General features: G+C 39.3%; 1 protein-coding gene across 4 annotated transcripts in view; it reads right to left on the reverse strand.

The window, feature by feature from the left end:
- PALLD (palladin, cytoskeletal associated protein) overlaps nt 1-13,283 on the reverse strand; it is a 457,931-nt gene that overhangs the window by 431,738 nt on the left and 12,910 nt on the right. For all 4 annotated transcript variants that reach the window (XM_017507554.2, XM_037731053.1, XM_017507552.2 and 1 more), the window contains exon 2: nt 9,887-10,871. In XM_017507554.2, the coding sequence (XP_017363043.1) occupies nt 9,887-10,794 (908 nt within the window). In that variant the 5' untranslated portion in view covers nt 10,795-10,871. The remainder of the gene's footprint in view (nt 1-9,886; nt 10,872-13,283) is intronic.

Raw genomic sequence — 13,283 nt, forward strand, 5'->3', positions numbered from 1 at the left:
TTTTGATCACATACCCTGCAGCAGTGAAGGAAGAGAAGGCCAAGTGAGGGAAAAATGTATAAAAAATAATATGCTATACAGAGACCAAGGGAATGTATCCCACTATTCCATGGCAGCCTTGGTGATGATTCTGACTCTGGCATACAAATCTAGGACTCAGCAAATAGTCAAAGCACTTTTCAAGATGTATTGTATTTCTGATAAATCATTTGTTTATTTTGTGCTGTTGAAGTGTTCCATCTCCACTGGCTGTATACCATTGTGAATAGTTGGTAGTATAAAAGAAAATGACAGTATAAAGATTTTAAAGAGAGGAAACAGTCAAAGATTTTTGAAAAGGTAGAGTGTAAGGAGTTTATACTAAGCCAATAACAATAAACAATAAAAGTAAACACTTAAAAATAATAAGTAACTTTATAAATAATACATTAATATTTATTAAGATACTACAATGTGCTAACAGTGTTAAACTCTTTCTCTGTGTTAATTGACTTAACATTCCTAATTACCCTAGAGGTAGGTACTTCTATTATTTACATTTTACCAACAAAGAAATTGAGGCACAGAAAGTTGAAATAACTTGCAATAGTGACCTAACTGATACGTGATAGAGCCAAGAATCACATTCTGGCTCTAGAACCTCCACTGTCTACCATTAAGCTCTTCTGATGCTTGTTTCACTAATCCCTTTTAATTATAAAGGGATTATGTAAAATGAGAAGCTTATATACAGATTCTTTTTTTGTCATCTGCAATGAGTAAACTGGGTAGATGACGCCATAAAAGATCTATGACTGACTCCATGTAATATTTTACTGAAACACCACAAATTCAAAGCAAAAGACCTTTAAAAAATCTCTACTTTTATTCCTCAGCTGAATTTATTATGATGTTTATTGTTTTTTTGTTAAATCCAGAAACTTGGCCATTGAGATATAAACAGATGCTACTGTCTAATTTAGCAACTGCTACTCATGACTAGACACCAATGACTGTTATAACCTATTCAAACTTCTAACAATATAGTGATATTTGACTTTTGCCTTGAATATCAACCTTACTTCCTGGTTCACTAAGACGTCAGTGTGAGCAACCTTGCCACAGCTTTATGCATGTATACAGCTGAAATGGGCTTTTCGCAGCATCATGGTGTCATGGGTTGACAAGAAGAGGTGATAAGGCAGCTGCTGCCGCTCTATGATATTCAAGTCATTAAATAAGAATTCCATGCAACAGGGGCAATATTTCCTGAGCTTGCTGGATACTGAATTATTCCATTTCACTGAAGTCTGCAGAAATAGACTCAATATTCTCATTAACGATGACCTTGCAGGTAAACTACTGCAGAGGCAGAGCTAGTTTTAAAAGTGAAAATTACAAGTGGGTAGATATTTGATGAAAACAGGGATTAAGAAAGAATGAAAAAGATAGGAAAGCAGACAAAACCTCATGATGCATCACACACCTTTCATGAATTAACTCCCAGAAATCATCTGTGTGGAGGAGTCAGAGATAGGGCTACCTTTTCACTTCAGTGGAACTAAAGGTGCCATTCTTGTGTTGAATTTCTTTTACTTTCTAGTTCAACAGCAATTTGATATTCTAGGGAACATTTATTGTCCACTGCAAAATATAAAGGCTTTTGTTTTTTTCCATTCAATGCAAATACACAGAGAAAGAAAAAAGAGACTTCAAATGAATTAAAAGAAGAGCTAAAAGAATGAGAAAATAGGCAACTATAAAATTAGGCTTTGTTTTCTTATGGATCCAGCCCTATTGTGCTTGTTTGTTCCTATTGTCTAGGTATGTAGACAGGAGGAGAGGCAATTGGGTTGGTGAGATGGAGGTGGGCAGCACTTGTTCCTTTTCGAATTCCCTTTCACCAGTCCTAAACAGGTATGCAGCGTGTGTGTGCTTTTCTGCCTAATGCAGACTTTTTTCTTAAAAACAAGAAGCTCATATACAGATTTTTTAATTGTCTGCAGCAAATAAAGTGGGTAGACTATACCAGAAAAGACCCATGGCACAAGACTGAATACATATAATATTCTACTGAAACACCATAAGTCAAAATAAACGACAAAAATTTTTTAAAAGCACTAAAACAACCCTGAAAATTATATGGACAAATGACTAAAAGCCAACCTATCTGATTCACAGTGCTTACCACCAAGTTATTTTCTGGATGGTTTTTATGGAATAAATAATAGTATTCATTAGAAACATTGCTGCTGAACTTATTGATACATCACAAGGATAACAGAGTAACATAAAAGTCAATATTTTTCACTATTAAGTATTAAAATGATGTAGTTTATATCTGTGTCTTTACTACCCACCTTAACAATAAAACACCGCCAATACAGTTGACTCCCCACCAATCACATTCTTTATCTCTAAGGTTACTGCTCTCTGGAATTAGTGTTCCTCCTCATTCCCACACATTTCTCTATACTCCTACTACATCCATAAGCCTGAAATAGTATTATTTTGCAAATGTAACTTCATATGCAAACATCTGTCCATGTAATTTATGTGTAAGTTTTTACAAGCTTTTTTTCTTTGGTCGTTTGTATGTTTGTGAGATTCATACATCTGATACATGTAATTTTGGCTCATTTGTTTTGTGACTATATCGCAATTTAATTTATCCATTTTCTCTTTGATAAATAGTTAGGTTCTATCCAGTTTTTTGAGCACATACTTACTGATCACCTATTACGTGCTAGACACTGTTCTAGGCTTTGAGGACACAAGAGTGAGTAAAACAGATAAAGTCCTTACACCCAAGGATTTTATATTCTAGTGAAGGAAGAAAGACAACTATGAAAATCAAACAAATAAAATGTACAGTATGTCATATGAGATCTATGGAGAAAAACAGGAGAGTGGAATAGAGAGTGGGGTGGGCACAGCTACTGTTTTACATAGAGTAGTTGTAGAAGACCATATTGTAAAGGTGACAGAGATATGAGGGATGAAGGATTTAATCCTGCATATATCTGGGGGAGGAGATTTACAAGCAGAGAGAGCAGAAAGTGCCAGGCCCCAGACAGGAACAAACATGGTGGTGTGATGGAGACACAGCCAAGAACCCCACTGTGGCTGGAGTGGACTAAACCTGGGGACGGCAGGAGGTGACATCAGAGAGATGACGCCTGATGAGGATGTGTAAGAACTATGGGTTTTACTCTGACTGAGTGAGAAGCACCTGAGGCCTGATGAGGATGTGTAAAAACTATGGATTTTACTCTGACTGAATGAGAAGTCCCTGGATGGTGTTTGGGAAGTGATCATGATTTCACTAAAAAGAATTACTCTGAGTGCTGCGTAGACTGTGATGAAAAATAACAAAAGCAAGGAGATGGATTGGAAGGTAGTGCAAATATCAAAGACACATATGATGGTGGCTTGATGTACAGCCTCCTTTGTGGAGGTAGAGTGAAGTGGTCAGATTTGGAGACATTAAAGGTAATGCCAACTGGATTTGCTGGATGATTTGAATTTGGGGTGTGAGAAAAAGAGGGTCAAGGATGACTTCAAGGTATTTTTTTCTTGAACAGCTGGAAGGAGGATTGGCGTTTGTTGACATGGAGAAGATCTGGAAAGAGAAGGTTTGTGGAGGAGAGGAGAATCAGAAGTTTAGTTATGGACGTATTTGATAAGACTATCAGACATCCAGGTAGCGATATCAAGTAGGCAATCGTGCATTCTATGAAGGTTTAGTGTATGTACATCTTAAGCTAATTGTGTATCATGAAACAGTTCTCCAAACTGGTTGTCCCTATTTACATGTTGCAGTAACAACATATGTATTGTTAGGATTTTTTTCATTTTGATAACCTGATAGTATTTTCTATTATCTCATTGTTGACTATGTTCTTTAACAACAACAACACTCCTGGGCTAAGCCACCTGGATCTTCACTTTATAAGCACTGAATTTTCATAAACTATTGGCTAGTGGTGCTGTTGCCACATTTTCCAAACCAGATCAGTCAAAAGATGGGAGATACCACATACTGATACGTTTAGTAAGAAAAGTAAATTGATGTCTCATTTTTCCGGCTATTGAGAAGATGGATATTTCTACAGACAGAGTTGCATAGATTTGATATGACTAATCCTCTTGTTTTGACTTTCGATGATGATCAAAGTCTTGCTGATGTAAACTAATTGGAGGCATTGGATATGCTGTGTTTTCATAATAAAAAGAAATGATTTTATTACTTTTAATTATATATAGTAAATAAAACTTTATGAGCTAGCAATGGTGACCTAGTGGGTATCTTATGATTAGATATGAGTAATTGTATTTAGAATATTAAAACACATTGCTAGATTCCACTTTTACTACACCAAGTGGGTGTTTAAAAGTGTTTTTTTTCTTTTACATATGCACACATTTACTTTACATTAATAATATAATCTAATATAAAGATGTGCTTGGACTACTTGTAGATAAAATGGGAATGCTTTGTTTTATTTGCAGTAATTTCATGGAGAATAACATAGCTTCTCCCCATGTTCTAGTCCCTGTATCTTGATCCTGCTGCCATGTTTTCCTGTGGCACATTCCCTGAACGTCAGCCTAGACTTTTCCATTGGCCCACCGCCAAGCTCCTCGGCACCACACTTTACTCACCTCCCAGTACAGCTGCCAACACTGAATGTTTGTATGCTCACTAACGTCTCCTTAAAAAAAATTCTTATTTTCTGTTGATTGACCATTATTAACTTAGTACAAAAAAAGGGAAGGACACCCATGGAGGGCTTTGTTTTCTTTTTTCACATGGAAGGATACTGGAAAATTGCCAGGCTACCATTTTCTTTGAAGATATTTGGAATATGAATTCCAAGCGTAGATTTTTAAAGGTGGCAATTCCACTGTCTCCATTTCTGGAGGCTGTCAGTAAGCCATGCATAACTTCTAATACCACAGTGACAGTGGCTAAGTCTTCTCATTAACAACTGCAGCACAGGATCGAGAATCATAAGACCTGAGTTATACTCCAGCCTCCATGACTAATGAATGATTTTTCTATTACTAGGCACATCATTTCACAGTGTCCCTACATTTAAATGGTTTTAAAACATATAGTTGTCACAATGAAATATTTTAAAGGTATAAAGCAAAAATGTGAGGTCTCCTTTTTATAATACCAGAGGTAATTTTGAACTAAAATTCTTCATAACTTTTTTACCAACTCACGAAAGTCAAGAGTAGGGAGAACAGGGAAGGTGAGTGATGTCAGGGAACAGGTCTGTATGCTGTTTGGAAGGAGTATATGAGAGTATGGAACATTTGAGCATAATCAGAGAAAATGAATTCTTGATTTTGTTTAATGTAGTAGTTCAAATTGTTAATGTAATTTGCATATCATGTGAATACTATTTCATTGTATAAAACTTCCGTTTTTATGCATGGGGTTTTCTTCTATCAGCTTTTCCTTCTCTTGTTGAGATTTTGTTGGATATGCAAGAATAGAGGAGGAAAACATATTTTCAGTCCTGTTTGTAGTTATAACTGGTGTTCATACAGTGTGAGAGGGTGAAGTGGCTATATATGAAGTAGAATTGCCTTGTCTTGAAATGACTAGCCTGGCCCGGTTTTACCCTGTTGTTTCTGTTACTTCTTCCCTGAGTAGGGGTTACTTTATCCACATTTGTAAGGTTCACTGTGCCAGCTTTCCAAAGCAAACAATCTCTATTGTTATCTAAGCTCCAGACAGCTGCTTCATAGCCCAGCCACGTCAACCTAGCAGTTGGTTTCCCTAATCTGAACCCAGCACAAGTTGAGTCACGAAGATTCTGCTCTGTTCTTTTGTCTTTCTGGAGCTATGCTCCTGCCTTGCACTAGCTTCAACTCTTGCAAGATAAAGGTTTCTCCCCGTGTCCTGGTTCCTGCGTCTTCATCCTCCTCTCTGCTGCCATGTTTTCCTGTGGTGCATTCCCTGTAAGTCAGCCTGGCCCTTTCCATTGGCCAACCGCCAAGCTTCTTGGCACCACACCTCACTGGCCTCCCAGTACAGCTGCAACTACCCAAAGCTGATGAGTGTTTCTGCACTCACCAACCAGCGTCTCTTGCACCTCTGCCCATGGCTTGCTTTAGCTTCTCCTGACACACCCTTGCCTCTCCACATGTCTTTCAACAGCTTCTAGGACCTCAGGGGATGGCCTGCCAATCAATAGGTCTGCCTAAGCTCTAGGTCCTAGGTCCTCTGAACGGACACAGTCTGAGCCAAGTTCTAAAATGCCCCATTGCAGGAAATCTTTAATAAAGGTTTTTTTCCTGATAGAAAATTTCCTTCAAAAATTTTTTCTTATGACTGTCATATGTCTCATGTGGTCAAAAGAGCTCAATGTTCTTAGGCATCTGGTGCACTTATGAGTACATGACAAGCAGGACCAAGATCTTTGGAACAGAAATCAAGAAAATCCAATGCGCATCTACACTCTCCCTCTCTAGCAAAAACAAAAACAACCCCCAAACCCAAAAGCCTCTACAGGGTACAAACATGACCAGCTAACCTTCAACAATGGAACGTTTTATCAAAGACTTAATTATTCTAGAAGGACATAATTTGTCCATGAGTTTTGGACTTTCATATACTGCAGGATAAGAGAAAACTAGTTAATAATACTGCAGATACAAACCAAGTTAAATTTTATTTCTTCTACCCCTAAAGAAGCAGAAGTGTGAATTTGATGGCCCCAAGAATCACCAAATGGTTAAGTGAATTTTAATACAGTAATTATAGTCTGCTCACCTTAATTAATTCTTCAGTGCTAAATGGACTGCTTTCTGCCATTGTTTTAAAAGTTGTAGTGTACTTTCCATGGTAATCCATTTAGAAGGGCTGTTTTGGAAGTAAATGTAGGTGGAACCATATGTAGTTGGAAAACCTGTGAAACTTTTGAGTGACATGAGAATGTATTTCTAATGAACATTATTTGATTGCAAGATTAGTTGGTTAAAAAATCTAAATAGAGGCTGGGTGCGGTGGCTAATGCCTGTGATCCCAGCACTTTGGGAGGGGGAGGTGGGCGAATCATTTGAGGTCAAGGGTTTGAGGCCAGCCTGGCTAACATGGTGAAACCCTGTCTCAACTAAAAATTCAAAAAAATTGGCTGGGCGTGGTGGGTGCCTGTAATCCCAGCTACTGGGAGGCTGAGGCAGGAGAATCACTTGAATCTGGGAGGTGGAGGTTGCAGTGAGCCAAGATCATACTACTGCACTCCAGCCTGGGTGACTGAGCAAGACTCCATTCTCAAAAAAAAAAAAAAATCCAAATAGAATCTGAAAGAAGGATTCATTTCTGTCAAAGGTAAAATGTAAAAAACAAATAATATATATAAAAGTTATACATAAATAACATATATAAATGCAGAATTAAAACGACGTATTTAATTAAATGAATATCTTAAAGATTTTTACTGCCCCCTGCTGTCAGTTTCTTAAAGAATTATAGTATTGCTGTTAAAGCCAACTCAGGGTGAATTAGTTGAACGAATTGGTGGTGGAAAAAAAACGCCTGCCTCTAATCACATGACTTTTCAGCCAGTACTGCCGATGTTCACTTCATGCGTGTGCACAATGATGTCAGATTAAGAAACCAACACTAGCAACGTTTGTGTAAGTGGCACAGGAGAAGTTTGTGCTCTGTGAAATGCTACCAATAAGAAAGTGCCATACCTGAATAATCTGTATATCCAAAAATGGAACACTACCCAGCAATATTAAAGAATGAATTATTGACTCATGCAACAACATGGAAGACTCTCAAAGTAATCATGCTGAATTTTAAAATCTAGACAAATCACGAGGATGTACTGCACTGAAATAATATATTCCATTTATGTAAAGTTCTAGAAAATGAAAAGAAATCTATATGACAGAGCATAGCAGCAGCAGCCTGGGACAGAAAGGGGGTGTGTCAGGAAAGGGCTGAAAAGAAGAATTACAAAAAGAATGGAGGAAGGTTCTGGAGCTGTGGGCTGTGTTCACAATATTGATTGGGAAGATGGTTTAATGGGCTTAAAACGTATCAAATTGTACATGTTAAATATGTAAACTTTATTGTATGCCAATTATGTATCTATAAAGCTGTTAAAAATAAAGAATTCAGGCAATTTTGATTCATATGGTCAGGGAGGGGGGGCAGGCACCTGAATCTATAAATTTGGACAAATTTTTCCTACTTTCTAAGGCTCAGTCTCCTCATAGGAAATATGGTGAGGATAACAGCTTCCTTCTTAAAGATGGTGATTGTGGAGATTACATGAGATAATTGTGTAAAGAATGTTGTGCAGCACTGGTTCATAGCAATTGTCCAATAAACATCTGCTATTATAAAAAAACAAACAAACAAAGTACCAGCGTTTCAGTCTTTAGCCAGTGATGTCTACTTTACCATTTCTTCTAAATTAAATAATTTTGAGTTAACTTTAAAAATATTTATGCAATTTAGGTAAAGCACTCTGCATGAATAAAAGCAAAACTCCCAAGATAAATGAATATGCATTATTTTGTAGTATAATCCTGACTTGAAGTGTTATTTTCATTTTGCCATATAAAATGAAGAAATGAGAAACAATAAAGATAATAGGTCACACTAATACAGCAGCTACTAGCTGCAAGGCACTGCTTTAATTTTCCCCCATGTATTATTTTATTTAATCATAAAACAGAATGATGTAGGTTGTATCATTCCCATTTCACAGATGAAGAAACTGAGGCACAGAGGAGTAGAGTAACTTGACTAAGGTCACACAGCTGAGAAATGGAATCATGACTGGAAACCCTGCAGGATCTTTCAGTATCTCTCTTTCCTCTTAACATTTGTGTACAGGAGAAGGTATAAACTCTACAAGGAAGTCAGAAGAGTTATGGGAATTCTAAGGAACACGGTGGCGTAAGTGCTTATTAACTCTCTGTGCACACTCCCTTCACTGTTATTTCTTGCTGTCTCTATGCTCTAGTGGCCAGAGCCTGTATAGAAATCTCAGATAGAGCTGCGGAGCTCCTGACTTGGTTTATCTCTTTCTCAGGAAAGTTCTGACTTCTTTCTTTGCATCACCTTGAAGGGATGTGTGTGTGCTTATGTTACTGAATAGGTGCCTAGTTAGCCCAGGCCCAAGACTGAATTATCTATGTGGGGGATAATTTTTGTTTGTTTGTTGTTTCTTTCGTGTATACGAGAATCCTTTTTTCTTCTTTCCAACTTTTATTTTATGTTTGGGGATGCATGTGCAGGTTTGTTCCATGGGTCAGTTGCATGCTGCAGGGCTTTGGCACATAGATTATCCTGTCACCCAGGTTATGGGATTGGGACCTGCTAGGTGGTTTTTTGACCCTCAGGCTCCTCCTACTCTGTCTCCTCAAGTAGGCCTCAGGGTTTACGGTTCCCTTCTATGCGTTATTGAGGGTTAATCCCAAGGTCGGCCTCTGCACGCTTGTGCCTTTCACTTCTAGATAGCTGCCAGTTTTAGCCGTGCTTTCAACCATCTTTAACAACTCATATTCAAATATACACACACTTTTCACAGCACTTAGAGTAAATCAGTTTCACATCTTAAGCGTCTCTAGTTTATTACTTTCACTGTCTTAGCGAACCAACCGTTTTCCTTCCTCTTAGCTTGCTCAGGTCCTCTGCCTTCCCTCCGTACACAGAGGGTGCATGCCAACAGATAGATCTGGCCGGGGATAACTAGCACCGCTCGTAGTTGCAATTCTGGGATGGTTCTCTCCTTGCAAAACCTCTACCTGTCTCCAGAGGGCTAACTACACAGGAAACCTTCCTTCTTCCCGTATTCAAGTAACACCAAAGTCAACAAAATCATTTGTTATGCATAATAATAATAATAATAATAATAAACCCTCATACCTGACTCTAGGAGTGGGGTTTCCAGTGACCCTGCACTCCAGGTACACTCGACTCCCTTCTGCTACTTCTTGGCTCCTCAGCTTTTGGATGAATCGAGGTGCAGCTGGGAAGCGGAGCTGGCTGCGGGGCTGCGGGTGAGAGCTGCGGCTGGGCGCCACTGCCACGTCTTGGCTGGCCTGGTAGCAATGCCTGGCCCCAGGAGATCTGACCTTTCCTTCCATCTCCCTTTGCTCTTCCGTAGGGCTCTGGCTGGCTGAGGCACTCAGCAAGGCTGACGGCTGATTTTGGGGAGACAGGTACCCACTGTCTGGTGACGAGGACTCCCCATTCGGGCTTCTGTTTCTTGGCTTCGCGGCTTCCCTGAATATGGTTGTCAGTTCCTCAATCAAATTAGCCGCCTTATCACACAGCTGGCTCTGGGGGCCAGCCTTTCCTGGAGTCACCGTTTTGGGCTTGACATTCGGGTTGGGAGTTTTTGCACCGCGCTTTTCAGCCTTTCGGAGGCTCCGGATATAGCTGGGCCTGGTGAGCAGGGGAGACTTGGCCGCTTTCCTCTTTGAAGCAGGCGAAGAGATGCTCTTAGTGTGTTCTGCCAGAGGCTGGGCCGGTGTCGACCTGTTATCCTGAGGTCTTCCTGAGGTGTGTTCACCCAATCTGGTCTCCTTGTGGGAAGGATTTTCACAGCCGCTTGCAGGAGAGGTATTGAAAATCTGCGAGATCTCCTTCTCCGAGTCAAAATCTTCCGTTTCGGAGTTGACGATGGCTCTCCGGGCCAGGTCAAGACTCTTGTTTATCTCTTCCTGGCTGAGGAAAGCAGAAAGGCCTGGGAAGAAGTCAGCATTCTTGCTTTCTTCCTGCACGTCTGAGAGCGAGTCGTAGAAGGACTCACGGGAGGATGTCCCTGACATATTCGAACAGTCTTCATGCGCTCGGCGTCTGCTTTCGACAGGAAAGCCAGAGGCACCGGAACCTGTTTTCTTGCAATCTGAAAGGCAGCATAGCATGTCATTAGTAGCAATGATTTTTTTTTTCCCCGATTTTATCATAAAACTTCTAAATCACGAATTGGGAGAAGCATTGAAGTGAATGATTATGAGTTTTCTTTACTCTTCATGTTGGAGGAAATATCAAGTATACTGCATTCATCATTCATAATTTTAATACATGCCCTGTGAGTGCTATCAAATATCTCACTAGGCAGTATTAAATCATTCGAAAAGATTAAATCATTCGAAAAAAAAAAAAATAGGGCATTCTGTAATTCTCCCAGCCAGCCCCCCTCCCATCTTATTAAAGCTCTCATTAGATTAATGTAATAAGATCAATAGAATATTGATATTTTTACGAAATCTGACTCTGATCATCTAACCCTAAACCACAAAATACATTCTAAGGATTCCAGTTTTCATTTATTTATGGTTTTCAGTGAAATCTTGGAAACTTGGTGGTTTCCAGTCATGTTCATTCATATTCATTCACTCAAGAGTTCGACAGATAGTAATCATCACTTACTATCAAATTTCAGGTGCTAGAGGTACAGCTGTGCTCTATGCCAGGGACTGGCAAACTTTTGTGTAAAGGGCCAGATGGTAGATACTCTTGACTTTATGGGCTGTCCAGCCTCTGTTTTAATTACTCAACTCTGCACGGTAACATAAAACCAGCCATAGGTGATATGTAAATGAATAAGCATGACTGCGTGCCAATAAAACTTTATTTATGGACACTCATATTTGAATTTTATATCATTTTAATGTGTCAAAACTATTAATATTTTGATATTTGATTTTTAAACAGCAGTTTAAAAGTGAGAAAAACATTTTTAGTTTGCTGGCCATACCAAAAAAAAAGTGTTGGGGTGGATTTGGCCCAGGGGCTGAAGCTTGCTGAGTCTTGATCCTGACTTAACAAACAATCATATATTTAAGGAGTTAAAAGCCATGGGAGGTGGGAAAGTGGAGGAGATGGAGAAGGTATTAAACAAAGAATATACTAATAATATAAAAGTTTGATAAGGCTTCAAAAGAAAGTGAAAAAAACCTAGGGGCTGTGAGAGCCTCATCTAATCTTGAAGGGCATGTGAGAGCACTAGAGGCCTTGCATAGAACACTGACATGGGAATATCACCGAATTACAGAAGAGATGTTCCATTATCTGTAAGCTACTACAGCAATTTAAATTCCACTGACATTTTGAACTAAATATTGCGAGGCAATGACTCCTTGTTACTCTAAGTGTGTCATTCTTTTGCTGTGTATTGTTCATAGAATACTGAGAGAATCTAGAAAGCCAGCAGTGATCTCCGCCACAAGACTGAGTCCAGGAGTGAATCACGGAAGCTTCCTGGGTGTGGTGAACCTCAACTTTCTACCTTGTATCAGTCAGGGGTACACTTGGTGGGGCATTCCCCAGAAATGGTTGTCTCCAGCGGACTGAATTGAGCTGCTTGTGTAGAAGTAGCTTCCCAGCAGATCACAAGGTCAGGAGATCGAGACCATCCTGGCTAACACAGTGAAACCCTGTCTCTACTGAAAATACAAAACATTAGCTGAACATGGTGGCACATGCCTGTAGTCCCAGCTATGAGGGAGGCTGAGGCAGAAGAATCACTTAAACCTGGGAGGTGGAGGTTGCAATGAGCTGAGATCGTGCCTCTGCACTCCAGCCTGGGTGACAGAAGGAGACTCCGTCTCAAAAAACAAACAAACAAACAAACAAAAACAAACAAACAAACAAAAAACACAACAAAAACAAACAAAAAAGAACAAAACAAAACCCCAAAACATTATGCAAGATTCTAGGGGGTTATAGAAATCCACCTCAAGAACCTACCACATCATTGGCTACAATGAGTCATAGACCGATTAAACAGAAGATATTTAATCAAGATCCTCAAACTCAATATCGACATATGCCGTCTTCTTAAATTGAATGCTGTACTTTTGTCTTAGATGTCTTCTTAGAAATATACTTTTTTGTGCCTGAATTATCAGATTCTCCACAAGCTAGCCCTACTCTATCTACTGAACCGTATTTCATACTCTTCAAGTCAATCCTTAATCCTTCAGAGGGTCTTATCATTCTCCCTGACTTTGTCAACCCAAATATCACTTTAATTCCTTTGTCCTGTCTGTAATGCAGAATAGAAACATCTTGGATGGTCTCCAGTTATTTAGATATGGCTCATATAAGGAAAACAATTATATTCAGTATATTTTTAATACTTGAATATATTTTCTTCATGAGAAACAGGCAGTTAAAATACGATGTTGAAAAGGCAAAGGTAAGCCGGGCGCGGTGGCTCAAGCCTGTAATCCCAGCACTTTGGGAGGCCGAGGCGGGTGGATCACGAGGTCAAGAGATCGAGACCATCCTGGTCAACATGGTGAAACCCCGT

Source organism: Cebus imitator, unplaced genomic scaffold, assembly GCF_001604975.1.
Source record: "Cebus imitator isolate Cc_AM_T3 unplaced genomic scaffold, Cebus_imitator-1.0 Scaffold378, whole genome shotgun sequence".
NCBI classification, from domain to species: domain Eukaryota; kingdom Metazoa; phylum Chordata; class Mammalia; order Primates; family Cebidae; genus Cebus; species Cebus imitator.